The sequence below is a fragment of the Lonchura striata genome, chromosome 5 (assembly GCF_046129695.1).
Source record: "Lonchura striata isolate bLonStr1 chromosome 5, bLonStr1.mat, whole genome shotgun sequence".
In the NCBI taxonomy this organism is placed as follows: Eukaryota; Metazoa; Chordata; class Aves; order Passeriformes; family Estrildidae; genus Lonchura; species Lonchura striata.
Window position 1 is genome coordinate 45,051,144 of NC_134607.1, and position 20,097 is coordinate 45,071,240.

At 39.2% G+C, this 20,097-nt stretch overlaps 1 protein-coding gene across 1 annotated transcript in view; it reads right to left on the minus strand.

Moving 5' to 3' along the window:
- Positions 1-20,097, minus strand: part of PTPRR (protein tyrosine phosphatase receptor type R) — a 135,882-nt gene that overhangs the window by 20,298 nt on the left and 95,487 nt on the right. The window contains exons 7-8 of the mRNA XM_021528964.3: positions 8,413-8,599; positions 2,946-3,030 (exon numbers count right to left, since the gene is read on the minus strand). Of these exons, the coding sequence (XP_021384639.2) occupies positions 2,946-3,030; positions 8,413-8,599 (272 nt within the window). The remainder of the gene's footprint in view (positions 1-2,945; positions 3,031-8,412; positions 8,600-20,097) is intronic.

Sequence of the window (20,097 nt, forward strand, 5' to 3'; positions counted from 1 at the left end):
CACATACAAAGATACCCACAGAATAGTGATAAACCACTTGCTCCTTTATAAGCAGAAGTCCATGCATACTCTGAAATACCATAGGAATTCTGCTTCTGGTTTGAGATGGAGAAGTGAGACAGGAAGTAGGAAATATATAGACCCAAAGAAGTAGTGGGAGATATATAAGAAGAAGTAGGAAGCTGAGGTCCTGCCGCAGTGACATGTAGTGGGGGGCTGCAGGAGACAAGCAGGCAAAGGTGAAGATGTGGAGTAAGAGGATGAGGAATGAGTAGCAGGGCTGCTATTCTGCCACAGGAATATGGCTGTGGTGAGAGACTGGGAAATTTGTGTGCAGGATTGGAAACCTGCTCAGAGGGTGTGAGAAATACTGTAGACTGGTAGCAGAAGTGATGCAGCTGAAGATACAGAGCAGGGTTTAACAGGAACTATGGTGGGTGGGTGGGGTCACAGAAGGAAGGATGGAGAAACACTGATCTTAAGGAATTTAGCCACTCATCTCTGATCTCACACTGGCCCCTCAGTAGTTGAATTAGAATATTATTGTAATGCAAATAACACTTAGAGAACTTAAAGCGACAGCCTGGTGTTTGCATAAGAGTGTTGGCTATGTTATACTGCAACTAAAACATCTGTCATAGAAATGTAACATCTCCTGTACTTTGTAGTTTTCCATACAGAATAATTTTCAATAGGCATTAGTTGTATTTCACATGAGTGTGTCTGGCTGGGTGATATCTGCTAACATAAACCTGCCCTCATGCAATTATCTGTTGGAATGGATAAGGTCATGGAATTTATCTCTTAGAAAATGAGAATATCCACTGTAGCATAGAGGGTGGAGCTGGCAGGACTGGGCATTTTTAGGACGTGACTTGTCATCACAGGTGCCCCGATTCAGGAGACGCACCCAGTACTGGGAATGGAAAAGCTGATGCGGGTGACAAAGCAGCGGGTGGATATCATCTGAGCAGGAAACCAGGAAAGCTGTTCTATTTAATCACTCAAATAATTTCCAAACCCTCTCAGACTGGGAGTGGGGTGTGCAAATGTTTATTATGAGCATGTGTCTCAATCCTCAAAATATTTTCTTTGAAAAAACCTGGCGCAAACACACAACAAACCTCCTGATTTCTGCCAAGGACAGTTACAAAGCGCCTGTCAGTGGGCAGCGGTGGTGCACACCAGCAGCATGCTTGGATTGAAAATGTGCCATGGAGCTAGCAGCACATCCCAGCTACTGGAGGTGAGGATGCACAGGCACACTGGTTCTCAAAGCTCATCAGCATTGAGCATGGCCTGGCTGTTGTGTCCCAATTCAAAACACTTGCTACAGTGAAACTGGACTCATGACATTTGCAAGGCTTTGCTGGAGGTGAACCTGATGGTGGCTGGGGCAGTCTGGACATGAAATGCTATGGGAAGGGAGAACTCCTTACAAAATCTGCCAGTCAGGCAGAGAGGGGCTGGTGATATCTTGTCTCTCCTGCAGCTGATGGCAAAAGTCCTGCTGTCATCAAAGGGGTCAGGATTTCACTTCTGTGTACATCCTGTTGGCACTGGGCCAGAGTCTAAGGGATGCTGAATTGTCTGATTGTTGGCATCTAACTTGTATTACAGTTACCTTCTGTCTTTAATTTCCTTCAATATTTCTTGACTGAACTCGGGTTCACACAGCTATTGGTTACGATAGATAAACCAACCTTGAACACGGTGAAAATTTTACTGGAAACTAAAGAGAAGCAAGGACTCCACACAAGCTTCTTTCCCAGATAAATACCACATTTCTGAGATTAATCTAGAGGTTGAAGGCCATCAGCTTTCATTAGTTTGACTGCAAGGCATTGGTGTGATAAGAACAAACCATAATGTTTTCAGGTTTGGTGAGAGAAACCTCATAATTGAAGATTTGTGAATTTGAATGACTAACATATAACACAGACCCGCAAGGATATTCTAGAGATGTTTAGAAAGCAAACTTCTAGTTGATAGGATATGCTGTCATTTTAAAAGTATTCTTCATTCCAAACCTAAGCAAGGGATTTACATTTTTCTGTGGGAATGTTCTGTAATATTTTGAATCACTGAACTTTTTCACTTTAGTGATGCCAAAAATTATGAAACTCAACTATTCATGTCTATATTTAGTGTAATGTTAAAACTTCTGCAACCTATTTTGAAACGGAACACAAAACAAAATGTTTAATAAAAGAGAAATGGAATATCTCATTATCCACTAACAAATGTTATGAAAATAGCTGCATTTCAAAGAAACATGTATTTTAAAGGAAAACTATTCCACTGAGAAGTTTTCAATCGCCTCCAATTGTATCAAAGCAATTGTATATGAAAATATATACAATGAAAATACAGAACCAGTATAGCAAGGCAGCAACAAGTTAAGAGCAATGAAGAGGCAGCATCAGGAATGTAAACAGATTCCTGCAAAGAGAGTTTAGTGCATGGAGAAGAAAAAAAGCAATCACCAGAGGACCTTTTAAGACAGAAGCCCACTACAAGACAAGATAGGTTACACCTGCTTTTTGTAGTCTGGGTGTTTTCAGTCCCAAGTATCTTGAATCAACCAGAAGGAATTCAGTGACTGCAAGATGGTTTGGGCTATGATGAGGAGCTACTGCAAAGTATGGCAGACCTCACTGTCCCCATCCACCTGAGCTGCCTTTTAGAGAAAATCAGCATAAGCCAGGCTTGCCCTTCAGCACGTGGCTGGGATGCTGCCAACCTGTGTACCTACTAAGGCATTGAGTGAGAGTTCTGCATTTGCCAGTCCTACAGCACTGGGCTTCTGTTAATTTCTACATGGATTACAAATACAAGTATGAATGAGTACACAACAAGCAAATATAAAGACAGATTTTCACAGCAATACATTCTCAAAGCAGGACTAAATGTCATAGTAGGAAACCATGGGCTAGCTCACTTACTTGGCAAAATTGTTTTATAGCGGTTTTTAGTTCCATGACTTGGGATGTCAATTTCTTTGGGATCCACAAAATTCATTGGTATTTCCTATAAAAAATAAATTAAATCAGACTGATGTTCAAAGGAGACATGCAGGAAATTATCACCAGAAGACCATCTGCTGTTACACAACTGTCTCTTAACATCAAAGTTATTAAGCAAAAAAGTGGTTCCCACCTCAAGCCTGTCAACACCCTTCCTTTAATAAACACAGGGAGATCCATATTGAAGGGGTGACTTCCAAGGAACACTTCTGATGAATTATTTAAAAAAAAAGTTTTTATGGGATTAAGACCAAGGTAAAAATTCACTAAAATTCACTTCAGAAAAATGGAGTTCAAAAGTAAAGTCCTGTGGCAAAAAAGAGCAATACTTTACATAATTGGGGCAGGAACTTTAAAAATAGTGAAATTTTAATATATGGCAAACCTTAAGAAAATTTTGTGTTAAGCCCTTATCAATGAAATTCAAAGACCTCACTTGCCTTTTATTTAAACTACTAGAATGAAGTGCCTTAGTGTTTTGCATTCAGACTCAAAAGTAATAAAATTCTGAAGCTATTTTTTTTCTTAATTTTTCATGTTTTAGTGACTGATTTATATTGCAGATGTGCAAGTAACTAATGTGACAGTTTCCTTTAAGTTTCAAAAATATGCAAATTATAAACTCCTCATAACTTAAAATGACTGGTTTTGAAAGTTTTTGTCATCATGAAAAGTAAAAATCTGCAAAAATTGCAATGAACAAAATATTTAACTTGGTTTAAGGGGGAGTAAGAACAATTTTGATTTTGAGGTCCTGAAAAAATGTTTCTACAGTTGAAAAAAACCAAACCTTTTAAAAAGGCAGGATGAAACATGCAGGGGTTGGTGGGGTTTTTTTCATGATTGTGGGGGATGTTTTACCAACTAAAATAACCTGGCAAAATCACATTAAAAATGCTTCAGTTTACCCAAATCTTCATTACTATGCTGATTTTTTTTTTGTTTGGCCACCATTATTCAAATTGTCTTATAGTCAGCTGGAATTCAATCTTCAGTAAATTAATACTTCTACTTAAAAGAACTAGAAACTTGGAAACATCATGCTAGCCTGGGACATTTAGCCTAAGAGACAGTGACATATTATGTAATTGCCTCTTAGAGACACATAGGAGCATGAGGACGCTCTGTTGGCTTGCATCACTGGAAAATTTACTTAAGGATTTTCCTCCAAAATAATTTGGTTTCTATTCTAGAGGTGCAGGCCTACCCAATACTTTGGTACAGCAGAGATACATGGTCCCTGTCCTTCAGACACAGGCTGTGGTCCTGCCCAGCATGACTGACCTCTGCAGGGATTTTTTTTAAAGGACCAGGGATGAGGACTCTAACAGCTTGTCAAGCAGGCACCCAACAGCGGACTTTTACATGGGTTCACCAAGCAGGGGAAGTTACACTTTCACTTTACTGATTGAAGAGATGGCCAAGTTAAGTAAAATTTAGATGGTTCATATTGAAATGCTGTGATTTTTCTCCACTTCCCAACTTGGCTTCCAAACATCTTACTATGTGAGGTTTCATCTGTGTTGATTTTTATTTTTCTACCTTCTCTGCCTTATGCCCATGCATTTCATGGACCTTCCTTATTCTTCCCCTCTCCCTCACTCAGTTTCTTCCTTGATCTCTTCTTGGTCTTCAGCTGGCTCCTCAAAAGAATGACTTGCTGTGTCAGGCCAACCAAAGTGTTGCTGCTAAGACACACCTTCCTTGCAGGTACTTCACCCAGTCCTTTTTCAGATCGCTGTACTGCCATCCATATGATGGCTGTCCTAAATTCAGGATCTTCTCACTTCTAAGACTTCATTCTTACATAATGAAGACTTTATTCTTACTTCATCCCCACTACCTCAGGCCAAACCATCTCACCTCTGGCCTGCGTCTAATGCTGCTTCCTCATCCACAAAACTACAACATGAGCTCCCATACTCACCTTATATTCACCTCTGACTTCTACTGCTTCCCAACGGTGACCTCTGTCTGAGATTTACCCTTGGCCCTTGGGCTCCCAAATGTTCTAACTGGATGACCCAGAGCTTCCCTAGCTCAGTTCTGGCTTAGTACAAACACCACCAATACATGGCCTCTGAAGGCTTTTGGTGCTAAACTATGCATCAAGTGAGAGAGAGCAAGACACTAAGCTTGTGCTCAATGGGATCTCTGTCTGTCAGCTACAGAGACTGGAAAAAGACGCGTGAGGAAGAGTCCTCTGCCTGCCCAAGTGATGGTGGTTGGTGAGGGTCTTACAGATGAGTGGCTGCCTCCCTTACTATGCCTGCTGAAGTTTTTTAATAGCTCATCATTTGGCGAGTTACTAACAGATGCAAATGCCACCAAGTTGAAAACAGAAACACATTTCTTTGGGCCAACCAGGACCATTAATAACATTAATCACTTACATCCTGTAAACACTTTCTAATCAGTGGTCTCCTCCCAGTAGTAAGTAGTTGTGAGTCCAAGGGCACAGACAGAAATCTGACAATACACCGTGGATCACAGCCACAGACAAGTCACTTATTCTGAAACTGGCTGTGAGAAAAAAGAGATTATTCCAGAAAAAAAGATCAGGATAGTATGGTGATAAGATTCCTGCTAACAGGGAAGCAAATAAGCCCAGCACACTGCAAATAGCAGGAACGTGCAAACTAGTATACAAACTCTGTAGATGTATATAGGCTATATATATATATATATATATATATATATAATTATTTTATTAAACATATATATTTAATTAAATAATTGCAAATAATGCACAAACTGGACACATTCCCGTGCTCAGTCACTTGCATGCAATTATAGATGCATATGCATATTGTTCATGGGCTGGTTTCCCTCTCTGAGTGATACCTTCTAATAGCAGCTATTCTAGCCACATTAGGTTTTACGTGCTATTCATACACTTGAAAAAGTATGATTTGGATCTCTGAAAGCATTCAAGAAAATGTAGTAAAATTTAGGAAAATTCAGGCAGGTAGTCATTATACTCATCCCTCCTATTTTTGAGGACCTTATTTTATAGATTTAATGATCATGGCAGTGTCTCATGCAGGACTGTATTTTTTGATATTTGGGTGTTTTGGGAATGAATTTTATCTTCTATCACCAACTTCCGATATTCTGTCCTTTGAAGAGTAGCAACTCAGGCTACTAAGGAAAACATATATGCTGGGCAAATTATGTTTCTTTCTCCTTGCAAAACAGGTATATTCTCCCAGCCAAATATACCCTTTAATGAAGTAATATCTCTTCAGTTGTTAATTTAAAAAATAAATGAAGAACTAAAAATAACCTGAAACTATTCATATTTTAATTTTCCACTGAAAACTTCAACTCTTTCTCTACTCTTTTCATATTTGGAAGCTTTTCATGAGAGCTAAAAACTCTAGTCTTCAGAAGACTGCCTTTCTGTCTTTCTGTAGCTAGTTAAAATGAGCTGTGTGACCACAATGGCTGAAGTTTATGTACTGCGTTCTTTGCATGCCTCAAGTTCCTACTTGAGCTATTATCTGTGGCAAGGAACATAGCAAACAGATACTGTTCAAGAGCGTCATCTTAAAACACAGTTCTAAAAATGGTTTAAAAACAGAATAGATGAGTCATGACCTTTTCAATAAAATTCTGTGGAAACACTGAATGGCCAAAGCCATGTTGTGCCCCCCTGAGGGACAAATAAAATGTGACTCTGTCTCCCCAAAGCTGTGCACAACTGCTATGTGAGACGATTCGAGTAAACAGGATTCTATGAGGTGCCAATTTGTCTGTACAACCTGTCTCTTAACATGGGGGCTTAGGCATGATGAAGTTATTTCTTCTGACTTTCCTGCCTAAGCAGAAGAACCTATGGCATAACTGGTGAGAAAAGTATGTTGGATGATTGTAATTTTTTTCTGTGTAGACTGTCTGTCCATGTTTTGGTAAAAGAATTGAGGGATTTACTTTTCTTAAGCAGATGACTTTTACAATAAACCTCGGATTTTAAAGGCAATTGAAGGGGCTGCTCCATAGGATGCAATTATTTATAATGAAAAGCTGTTTCTAGAGTAAGATGGAAAACGTCATTGGTTGATTCACATGCACAAATTAGAAACAAAAAGAAACCTAAGGAGTCATGTGCTCTGGCCTGTTTAATTTTAATTCCTTCCAGTTTCTCTGATTTAGACATCAGATTTCTAGACATACATGTCTCTGGATCAATTCTGGAACAATTCTGAAAAACTGCTACTTCTGACCCTCTGGGTCCTCAGCTGCTGCATCACACCTCTCCAGTTAATACATCAGAAAGTGCATATATGGACTCCTTTAGGATTCCTGGATGACTACTAGCTTACTTTTATTAATTTTATTGATTTTTTATAGCATCCTTTCCACTAATGCTTCACTCTCAGACAGAACTTCTAGTGATCTGCTTGAACCTATCCCTGCTATAGATGTAGGAAATTGCTTAAGTTCTTCTAGGGTCAATGCAGATACAAATAATGAAGTCACTTCTCATCTACTGGTTCAATTTCCTCAAATCACTTTTCTAGCATTTTGATCATCAATTGATGATGATTCTTTAGTAAGCGTCGTGCTTTTGATCTGTTTAAACATGAAGTTATGATTTTTTAAATTCAAAATTTTTTGTCCTGCCTTACTTAGCTTTCACATTCAACTGGCATCAGTTTATGCTCTTTTCTATTTCCCTTGTAAAATATGTCTCCTTTTTTCTGACAGCTTCTTTCATCTGAGTGTTTTGGAACACCAGACTTTTTCAGGTCTTCTTAAAGTAATGTGTTATAATGTGTTTTCCCTGACTGAGTTTTTCTGCTCTGACTTTTTTCCACCCGGCTACTTTCTTTATTTTAGATTCTTACCCTTTTTACTAATAAATACACTTGTAAAACACTTAAGGGTTTTTTTTTCTTGAGTATATTAGGCTGCTGTATGGCGTGCTTGTTAAAGGTATTTTGGACCTTGGGAAAAAAGTGTGGATGTCCCTATCTGCTCCAAAAAATAATTTACAGTGACTAAAAATTTAGTGCTCAAATTGCAAACATACATGGTGTTTACCTGGGAATAAACAAAATCTTCAATTATGACTGTGTTTTCATCATAGTCTTTATGATCTCGTTGAAACTGTCACAGTGTTACAGTTCTGACTGTTTGCACTGTAGCTCTATTATAATGCTTAGCCCATCTATGATGGGACTTCAAACCAAGAGGAATCTATATTATCCACGGATAAAACTGATGCCTCTGTCTTTAGTGCACCACCTTGAATCTCTCTAATCTGCCCTTTGGAAACAATTTGTACCTTGGCATTAAAGTGCCACCCGATTATTTTTTCGTAACAGTTTCTGTTGTGCCACAATGTCAAAAATCCTCGTTTCAAGCATGTTGTTAAACTCACCATGAACTCTGTTTGAAGTAAATGAGAACATGCAACCGTGTCTCGGAGCTGCTGCCGTGTCAGGACGCGGCCAGCTGACTGCAGGTATTCCATCGCTACTTTTTCTCGTGGTGTTGGCACAGTGACGAAAGGTTCAACACTTCCCAAGCTGCTCATATCCAAAGTTAGTGAGACATTGGATCCTCGTCTGCATTAGAAAATAATTCAAATGGTTATAGGAGATCTGTGTTACTGTAGATCCCATACTCATGAAGCTGAGCCTGAGTTTTTTATGCACCATGACTTTCTCTATAGTCACTGATGGATTTGGGCATGCAAAGACTCCAAGACTAGTTTCACTGCAACCACTGAGCAGACAGAAAACCAAGTACATTCTATTTCTTCAATCTAACAACCAATGCTGCAAAAATGTGTGCTGGTGGCAACTATTTGAATTCTTCTTAGAAGCAGAAACAGCTCCCTATATGCTCTTTATTGTTACGAATGTCAAATGCAAAAATGTTATTTTGGTAAGGAAGAAATATTTCACAGAGAAAAGTACAGGGGATATATTTCTAACTGAAACACATAACAGTGTGAAATAACTTCACATTTATGTCAGGTGCATGTTGAAGAATTTATTGATATTAAACATACATAATGGAGCAGGAAAATTTTATAAAAACAGCAGAAATAAGTGAAAGGCAGAGTAAACATTGGGACTACCAACACAGTAGACAATGTCTCAATGTAGAAGGGAAGGAAGAGGCAATAAACCACAGTAAATTATCTGTGTCTGAGGAAAAGGAATGGTCACAGACTTAAAAGGGGCTTTTGAAATGCCAAACATCTCTTACATGACTATAAAATTCGTAACATTTCCATTTCTACAGGAAAATAAAGTTGGATTCAGTAACAACCTTCAGCCATGAAAATACAAATAGACCACACTTGTATGGGGCTTGGTATGAGCCCTATTCTTTTTAGAGCTTTCTTAAAACACCACTTAAGACAACTGGCTTTTTTTTTTGTATTTTCAACCCATCAATCAAATATTATCTACTTGACTCTTAACTTTAGGCATATTGATTGCAAAAAATCCATGGTCTGCAAACTGTGATGACTAAACACAAATTTATAGGCATTTATCAAAGCTTTGGTGTTTACTAAGCAGCAATCAGTCTGGCAAGACTGACAGATTCAGCTTGCTGAGCTGGACTACAGATGCTCAGCTCAGTTAGCATTTACCAAGCAGCTATGCACATATAGAGATATGGGAGCACCAGTTTGATTCCTAACTCTGCACATTATTGGCTCTCCATTAAGGTGTGCTTACAAGGAAGTTCTTTGAACTCTTGGTTACTCTACCATGCTTGGTACATTACATGTGATTGTCTCAAGTCTCTCCTAATAGTCATCCTGCCAGATCAGTGTATAACTCTACACCTTGCCCATTTGTAAAATCCCCTATGCCAATGATTAACCATTTATGGTATAATCTATTATCCAGTGATTCTAGTTTTTCTGCTGAAACTCTGCTTGGTTGTGTGCATTTCTCATCTGTAGGAGAACTGCTGGGAGAGTATGACTACACACCCCTCTGAACACTGGATGTTAAGACACAACTGTCCCTTTTATAGTAATAATACAGACATCATCTGACAGTATCTGTGAGGCAAATGCTACTGTTGGGGGAATGCTTTCCTCTACAGAAGCATGGAACTATTAGGGTTGGAAAAGACCTCCAAGACTGGTGAGTCCAACCTTTGATTGAGCACCACCATGCCAATTAAATCACAGCATTAAGTGCCATGTCCAATTGTTTCTTGAACAGGGATGGTGACTCCACCACGTCCCTGGAAAGCCCATTCCAATTCTTGACAAGCCTTTCAGTAAAACAGTTCTCCCTAACTTTCACCCGGAATCTCCCTTGGTGCAGCTTGAAGCCATTTTCTATTGTCTGTTCCTAACGGTGTAGGAGAAGAGGTTGATGCCCTCTCAGGTTGTTGTAGAGAGTAATAATGTTTCCCCTGAGTCTCCTTTTCTCCAGGCTATAGATCCCCAGCTCCCTCATCAGCCTTCCAAAGGACTTGTGCTCCTTCCTCAGCCCCATTGCCTGTCTCTGGACATGCTCCAGCACCTCTATGTCCTTCTTGTAGTGCAGGGCCCAGAAGTGCACGCAGGACTCAAGGTGTGGCCTCACCAGTGCTGAGTGAAGGGGCACAGTCACTGCCCTGATCCTGCCGGCCACACTATTCCTGACACAGTCCAGCATGCCATTGGCCTTCTTGGCCAGCTGGGCACATGCTGGATCATGTTCAGCTCACGTTGACCAGCACCTCTATGTCCTTTTCCACTGGGCAGATTCCTAGCCACTTTGCCCTAGCCTGTGGAGCTGCAAGGAGGTTTTGTGGCCCAAGGGCAGGACCTGGCATTTCACCTCATTGAACTTCATACATTTCAGTAGATGTTTCAGTAATTTTATCTTAAATTGAGCGATTTCTATCATGTCAGTCTACATTAATAGAAATTACTCCAGTCACTCCCCTGTCACTTAGCAAAGCACAAAGCAATAATGTCCAAGAGACAAGACCACCTGGTGGGATAGGTGAATCTCACATCATGTCATTTTGTTCACAAGCCTATTTCAGCTTAGGTGATGAGTGGGTAGGAGCAAGAGCTTTGCTGCCCAGGCCTGCAGATGGGAACAGTGAGTCAGCAGTGGGTGTCTGGCTGCCTCCAGGGGCAGATGGGGACAATTTCTGTTGGTACAGGGAAGTGGGTGGGGTATGAGTCTGTTAATTGTGCTAGAAGGTAGGCAGAAGTGAAATAGCATCCTGAGCAAAAAATGATGGGAAAGTGGTACATGCACAGACTACCAGTAGTGCTCTGTGCCTTGTGGCACAGCCTGCATGGCACTGGAGCCCCAGCCAGCAATACCAGCACTCACACCCAGATCCAGAGCTGTGATAGTCTGGGAAGTGGGCACACCATGGTGGCTGCTCTCAGCTGGACCCTACAGGAGGTTGCTGGCTCATATGCCTATCCCGTTTCCCTGGGGACTGTGCCAGACTGGGGGAAAATCAGTTCTCAGCTCCACACCACCTCTCAAGGAAAACATCCTGTTAGACCTCTCTGTCACAAAACCCCTCCTCTGACCTTTTCTGACCATGACTAGCAACTTATTCCACAGAATTTCTGACCAAAGCACCTCTTCTGACCATGACTAGCAATTTATTCCACGAAAAAAGGCAGTGCTTAAACAGGTGTCTCTGAGTATGTATATTGCAAATCCAGTCTTTTGAAAACCATTCAGAAATCCACAGAAGAGCTGTGCAATGAATCCCTACAAATCTTCTTAAACTACCTATGTTTGAGAAATGGGTAGCAATTCAGATTCAGACATGCTTCTGGGAGAACCTACTGGGATTTCCTAATATAGAAGAAAAGTATTCCCATTGTCCAGTAACAAAGTACAGTGAAAATGTTAATATTTTCTTTGGCTTTTACATTGTTATAACTGACAGTCTTGGCAACATGGCAATTTCCTTTCTAACAACAACAAAAAATATACCTGATCTAATTATAACTGTGAGTTTACAGCTTTTACCATTTATGGGGATTATTGATGAACACTGATCTTTCTTACTTTGCTTTTAGGATCTTACTTACTCTGGAAAGAAGAACCAGTTCTTAGGTGCATATTTAATGCATGAAAAGGTACACATTGAATTAAAACTGAATACAAAGCAATCTTCTTAGAAGTTCATGAGAGGACAAACAATAGATCACAGTTCTAGAGGTAATTCTTCCATAAATATGGGTACCAAAAGAACCTTTTTGAAGAAAATCAATTAATAAATTCTTTAAATAATGTTTACATACATTAGAAATTATATAACCAATATTAGCATTGATCACACAGACTTCTTTATTGCATTCTTTATGCTGAGGAACAGGGCTGAAAACAGAACATTTTGCATTGTCTTGAAAGATGAAGAAGGGCCTGAACTTGATGATGTGTTTGTATGTTCTAATAGAAGATGCTTATAGTCTCAGGTCCTCCTCTAGACTCTTTGGATTCTCAATGCTCCTCTAACAGTTAAATTCCTCACTCTCTGTTAAAGAATCAAAAGCAATAATTCTCTTCTCTTTTGCTACCTGGATGGAAAGAGGTTACCTATTGAGCTCACCTGTTTCCACCTTACTAGGAGGGACTGCACAAGGCTGGCAACAAGGAAGTACCACCTAAAACAAACCCTATTTTTGGTAACTAGCGCTTGCCTACATCAAATTTTGAATAAGGAAATCACAATCAGACCAGTGGCACTTCAAATCAGACAGTTCATTTTACTTGGAGATACACACATACATACATACATATAAATATATATGTATGTATATATATATATATATAAAATTTATCTCCTGACTGGTATTTTTCCACTTCAAATTAGAGTAAGGGACCCATACACATGGGTTTTCCCTTACTTCTCCAAGCCAAGCTTTTTTTTTCTCTTTTAAATAATTTCATATTCTTTACGTTCCCCACGTGAATCATCTAGGCCAAATAAGAGAAGGTTTTGTTATGATACACCTACCCCAGCATCCTCTCAAGGTTGTGTCTTGATGGGGAAGAGTACCATGTGAGGAATCTGAGGAATTGTAAACATTTGTGACAACACTATATTAAAATTGTCAGGAGACTAATTCTTCTGAAATTCCACCAGCTGGGACAGCCACCTCATTGCTGGGTATGTGAATAAGTGCAATCAGGAAACCACTTGTGTCTGTGTATTGTCTGGAATCCCAGAGGGGGGTCTTACTGCATACCCACAAATCTCTTTTCACTTGGATAATAGGAACAAGTCCACTGATGAGAATTCACCAGAGTATTTAAAATAATACATTTATAGAAGTAGATTTTATTACAAGGCATGCTAAAATAAAAATTTTAAAAAGCAATGTTTGTTTGAAAATTCTTAAAAGGAAGCTCCACCTGTCCACTTTGGAGGGCCACCAGGTTACTAAAGCCCTATTAAATTAGTGAGGTCATTTCCAGGCCTTCTCTGACCCTAAAATTAAGACGTAGATTTGATTATGAAAGCCCAATTGCCCTACAAAGCCCAATTTTCCCAGTTGTTTATTTGAACTGAATAATTTATTTAAATACACATGTTTATTCAGCACTCATGGAAAATGCAACACCCAGATTCCTGAGCCTCGGCCTCTCATTGTCTCTCCAGCGGTGATGGCTGCTGCCCTCTAGGATCCCTGCCCTCTGACCCCAGAACTGAGGACAGGAGTGCTTCCTCCTGTGCCACCACCTGGCCAAGCTGCTGTGCAGCTAGGAGAGAGATGTGTGGGTAAAGAAAGCCATCAATTAACATGACGAGCACAGCTGGGTGCAGCTGCTGGGGAGAGTTTGCTTTGGGTCCTCAGATCCTGCCTGTACTGGGAACATCCCACAGGGCTACTCTCCTGGGATTTACTGAAGGGAAAAACACCACAATTCCCCCGTGCCTTTTGTTGCTCTGGTGCTCACAGAGTGGGCCTAGACACGGGTCCTGAGTGTCTCACCTTGTGGCTCCATCTCATCAGCAAGTGCACTGCGTGCAGGTGGGGTTTGCTCTGCTGCACTTGCACTGGGAGAGCACAGACAGCTAGGCACAGCCTTTCCAGCACTTACTCCCTTCCTGCTGCCAGACTTCACATGCATATCTAGTTTTATGTTTCAGTAGAGAAATTCAAAAGGGAAAAAATGTATATTTGGAAAAAAGAATAATGGAAAAAATACAGTTCTTGGCTTTCTTTCTGCTTTTAGCAAAATAGCTAAGAGAAGACATGCTGATATAGATGAATGAAAGTAATATGTAAAACACCAGTGAAGTGTGAAAAGTACAGTAAATTAGAAAAGGATTTAGTATTGTTATTAATCCTCTATACCTATGGAAAATAAATAAAAACAGGAAACTCTGACTTCAACAAAAATCAGTGTTGAAAAAAAAAGGAAAAGTAGGTTAAAATATTTTTTTCAAATGACTGAAAAGATTGCTGTTTTCTTCCTGCCTTGGGCAAATAGTAATATAGATCATCTAATAAACAACTGGGACGTCTTTTCACAAATGAAGACTTATAATATCCATTACAGACAGTCCTGAGAAGGTTAAGAGATGACTTTCATTTGAAGCTATAAATTAATAAGTTTTAAAGTAACATTCACAGTACTATTAAATAATTACTTCTAATGCATAAGGACAATTTATATATTTTTCCAAATCCATATATATATCATTCTGCTCTGTACTTGCTAGCCTGAAATATATATTCACCATGTGCTGCTGATATTACTGGATATCTTGGGAAAGCAGGGGTGAATGAGAGCATGGTTACATTAATGGGTGTGATAATCTCTCGATTTTCTTCTGAGCATCAGCATACTATCTGAAACAAGTCTTCTAAGAATACAATACAAGTCCATTATTGACCAATTTGAAATATGAAGATTCATTTTCCTTATATCTACATTCTTTCCTTGGAAATGTAGAGGTAATAAATTTTAATTTTCTGTTATGCTACAGCACATATTAAAGAATATTCTGATACAAAAACCCATGAGTTCTGATAATATAATGATAATAATATATATTAATATAATTATCCTCCTATTTACTCTTGCTTTCCACAAAGGTTAATCAATATCATCAGTATGAGAAAATAATGAATTAAAAATTTCTAGGTATGTGTATGTCATCCTAACATATTAATATTTGCACACAGTATTTATTGCACTTTTAATTTTTACACTCCCAGGTGCCCTATGAAACACTGATGTACAGGTGCTTGGCATACCCAAAATGAAAACTCAGCCTTCCAAATGCTCTCTGCTTTACCTGCTAACAATTCTGATTTCACTTGAACAAGAGCTGTGGCTTGTATGAACCACTCCAACCTGAGGTAATTGACATTTTCAACAAACCAAACCTGTATCACACCACAGACTGAAGTACTCAAAAATCAGAAGTTGAGATCAACCAACTAACAAGGCCAAACAAGAATTTACTTTGCATTATGACCAGTCTAAATTGATAGAATCTGATACCTTGAAGGATCTATTCTGCTCAGTTCATGTCTGGTTATTTTGCTGCTATTTTATTATGCATAAAAGTAAAAAATTCAGGACCTTAATTCCACCTTCAGCACTTGGGTGAGCAGTAGGTCAAAATTTGACCTTCTCCACTCTCCTGCTATCCCCTGGCATACCAATGCTATTTAAACCACCAGAAATTACCTACTGATTTCTTACCATGCACAGGAACAGTAAACCTCTCTTTTTCCATGGATTTCTGGCCTCATTTCCAAAACCTTATTCCTCTCAGAGATCAACATTCCTCTGACTCTGACTTTTCCTCTCAAGAAGAGATCCTGGACAAGATGGTTCCATAAACATGCTTTACAATTAAATGATTAATATCACTGATATTTATATTGCTTCTACTCTGCCTTGCAGGTTTCTGTACCTGAGACAAATCCTGTAGCCATTAGTGTGAGCAGCCCCATCTCACCAAACCAAAGACCTAATATACAGAGACTAATTGGGTGTAACACTGAAGTTAATACCTATCACCTGAAAGCCATAGATGGAATATATTTAAGCTCAGGACTCTAAAAAAGGCAATAATATTAAGTATGCATCTTCTTGAGAAGAATGCCTGCTATTTCTGTTCATGTTTGCTCTGTCACAGCTCTCCTCACAGTATTCCAGTATTGTATTCTTATTTTTTTCTATTTGTCACTCTTAACAGTGGTGTTTTCTGACTCTGAGGAAGAGGTCTGGAAATGATGACATTAAGATGTGTACCTACTGAAAGAAGAGGGATATATGGCTGCTGTGAAGCAAGACTTCCAATCCTCTGTAGCATCCTAGCAATCTCCTGGCAGCATATTCCATGTCTCTCTGAGTCCACAGAAACAGACCTGGAGCCTCAGCTATGAAGTTTAAATAGTTTTTTCAAGACTTGGAGGCATTTTATGTTCTCTCCAGAGGGTCTGATCTTGTTCCCACAGCTAGTAGTGAGAGGAGGCCAATATATCTAGCACTAAATTGGAAACAATTCTCAGGATCTACTCACAGCTCAGCAGGTCAAAATGAGCTGAGGAAACGGTCTTGACAAGTACTTCTGGATTAAGTTTTAAGCAATCAGTATCTGGTTAGGACAGGAATGGCTCAATATCCTGTAGAGGAAAACAGCTGACATGAGTGTAGTTTTAACTTTCCCTCTTTTAATCAGGCTTTCTAATGTTCTGCCAATTCACTCCTGTTCTGCCCTCGATAAGGCTATGCTGCTCAGCTGCGGGAACTGACTGTTCAAAAACGCAAAGCTTAAACAGCCTCCAATCTTTTCCTGTAGATTATTTCTACAGTCAAATTGCATTTTGTCACGCAAACTTACATCTTCAATAAAATTTGAATGGCAACATAAAGCTCTGTTTCTGCTTCATAGTCACATATAAGTGTCTGCAGCATGAGTGAAAATTGAGGTAATGTTCAGAAGTAAAAATAAATAAAGATGCAAATTTGTTGTGCTTATTTGAGCTGTTTATTCCAAGAGCTGAACAAACATTTACCAATTAGTGGTTAATTTTCTTTATATGGTAGATCTTTAATTGAATGCAGTCTTGTTTATTACGATTCTTATCTGCCTGCATTTCATTTCTATTTCATACAGGTGGCTTCATTGCACAAACTTACTGGATGACCTGTTCTCTCTCTGATTAATGCACATGCTAATTTAAGCTACAATGAGTATAAGCAAAAGGAGTTAAAAGAAGAGGAAAAAAAGAAAAGAGAATGGGGAGTAATAATAATTGACTGCTAGGGCTGCACATATTAAATAAATACAAAACTTAAGGAGCTCAGATAATGTGTTTATTTAGAGTGATCCAGCAAGGACTGTTAAAAAAAAAAACCCACATATTTTGTCTGCTGTATATTTTGCTTAAAATTGAAGAAAAAAAAGCTATTTGCAAAATATTTTTGTCATACATGTATAAGTTTCCCCTCTATGCTTCTAATTCATAAGTACCTCTGTGAGACCTTGGAGAAGCTGTAGCTATGTACCACCATTGCCAATTTAGATATCTTACCCAAGAGCAAAGCCAAATTACTTTTCCCAGAACATGCAAGGCTCACTTCTTCACTGAGCACTACATCATCCCCAGAGGGTGCTTGTCTGCATTATACAGAGAACAGCCTATCTGGGAAAACTGATCTAATCAGTGAGGATGGAGAGGTGCAACAGTACAGCAATAGCTTCAAGGAAGTGTTTTTTTAAGACTACTTAACTGACATTTTCTGCTATTCAGTTGGTCTATAATTAAATAAATGAAAAATTGATCTTAGATTTTTCATCTTTTAGATAAAAAAAAAAGTTGGTTTGTTTTTTTTCATAGGAGGAGCCTTAGGTAAGTGAATTTAGCTTTATGTATGCCATAATAATTAATCTCTTAAGCACAAATTCTACTTCCATCCTACAACTGCTGCTCATTTAAGGAATGTAATTTAAGGAATATAATCTACAACCCTTACATCCAAACAAGTAAATATATAATCTATTTGCACATTAATGTCCATCAATACTTTTTTGAGACTTTAACCAAAACCAGCTGACCTGGAAAAAGAATGGGTGGGAATATTCATAATGTAAATGGGCAGTATCTTCAGACAGTATCAGTAGGAGAAAATTATTTTTTATTGTGACTTAAAGGCTAATCAGTACAATGAGTTCTTTCCTGGTGAGTTCGCCATTTGGGAAAGACAGGAAGGAACATCTGGGAAAAAAGGCGTTTACTACACCCTGTCAACCTTAAGATAATAAAAAAGCACATTCCTTGTTTATTTGACTTGATCCTCATTATCTTTAAACTACTGCAAGTGTCACACGGAAGATTTCTAAGCAGACAAATGAATTGTTAGTGCACTTTGAAGAAATTACTGAACAGCAGCAGTTTCTGAGGAATGCAAAACCTCCAGACGCGCAACGTTGCTCAGCAGAGCTGCGCCGCCTATGGACGTGTCCAAAGGGAGACGGTGGAGCAGCTCCGCTCGGTCACACAGTGGGAAAAGCACCCAGGGCTGCTGTACAGAGCCCAAATCCTGCAGCACATCCACTTTGGAACACAGTTCCATTTCCAGGGTGACTAATGAGCCTAAGCTGTGCAATGAATTGACGGGTTTACGCTCTCAGGGACAGGAGCCATATATGTGCTCCTAGATCTGCCCTTTCTTTAACTGCTTCTAAAGTCTCCAGACCTGATGACCTGACACCTAAGACCTAAGCTTTGTATATAAACCTTTCTCTTTCCAGCTTTTTTTTTTTTTTTTTTTGATCCACTGTCATAGTCTGGCTTTCCAGCCTTGCTTTCTATGGGAAGGCTTGCTCAAACAAGTATATTAATGTGAAAAGTGCCTGCATTACCTTTGAAAAGAAAGTTTAGGAAATACACTTAGGCTTGCAATTTGAAACAGCAATGTTTAAATGCTTTTAAGAGAGCTGCAAATGTCTGCATGCCAAGGTGTACTTTATCTGGCACTTCAGAGGTTAGGTAGACCTTTAAAAGAGATATTGCCAAGCTGTGCAGTCCCATTTAGGGCTGAAAAGCTGATGAGGAAATGACAGGTACGTGATCTGGAGCTCTTTTATACAGACCTCAGCAGATCCCTTAAAGTTCATGGCCTTGGACTGCCTGCCATGATCAGAGACATTCCTATAGGGGGCTGCATAGGCAGGACTCTAAAACAGGGAAATGTATCTGTACCTGTGCCGAGAGATGAAGGCCAGAGCAAAGGCTTTCTGATCTACTCTTTCTCATAGGCACCATCAATGAGTCCAAACAGACTAAAAATTTTGGAGTGACATAATAACAATTGCTTCAGATTCACAGTCCCCTATTAGCGAAGGATTCATGGCATTTAGAAACTTAAACAGCTTGATTTAAATTTACTTCTATGACTTTGAATAAAGGAGGGAAAAGGGAGGAACCTGACAAAAGTAGTATTCCTCTAAATGCACGTTGCATTATGAAATAAAGAGAAAGGGGAGAAGTCATATCTGAAAGATGAACTGAAGTCACTCCCAACCTGACCTGTGGATATTCTTAGTTCAGTCAGAAAGAAAAAGAGAAAGATTTTTCCCAGGCTTAGCCTGGCAGAAATCTTTCTCTTTTTCTCTCTGACCCAACTGAGAATATCCACACTGACCTCCACTCCATCTATCTCAGCACAAATGCTTCCAACACACAGGGCTTCATATAGCTAATGATGTAATATAGGTCAGGCTAACATACATTGAAGTAAAGTAGAAATATGAACATAAATTTGGTGTACTCTGTAAAGCCAAAGGTTGACCAGTATCCTGTTTTCAATAGAAAGAGGAGGTTTAGGGAAAGAACGCAAGAACAAAGCAAGAAGGACTTACTGATTACTTAACACTGTTACTTATTTTCAGTATGTTCTCCTTCTTCTGCCAATCTGTACTTTAGAATGTTCTGAACCAAAGGGTGCCTTCCCATCCTTGTGCCTGGTGTTTCCCTTCCCTTTCCTTCAGACAGCATTCTTAACCCATCTTATGACCTCTGCACTGACCCTAGATGATGAGCTCTGTAGCTGGGAGCCAGGCAATATTGAGTATTATACATGGGGATTAG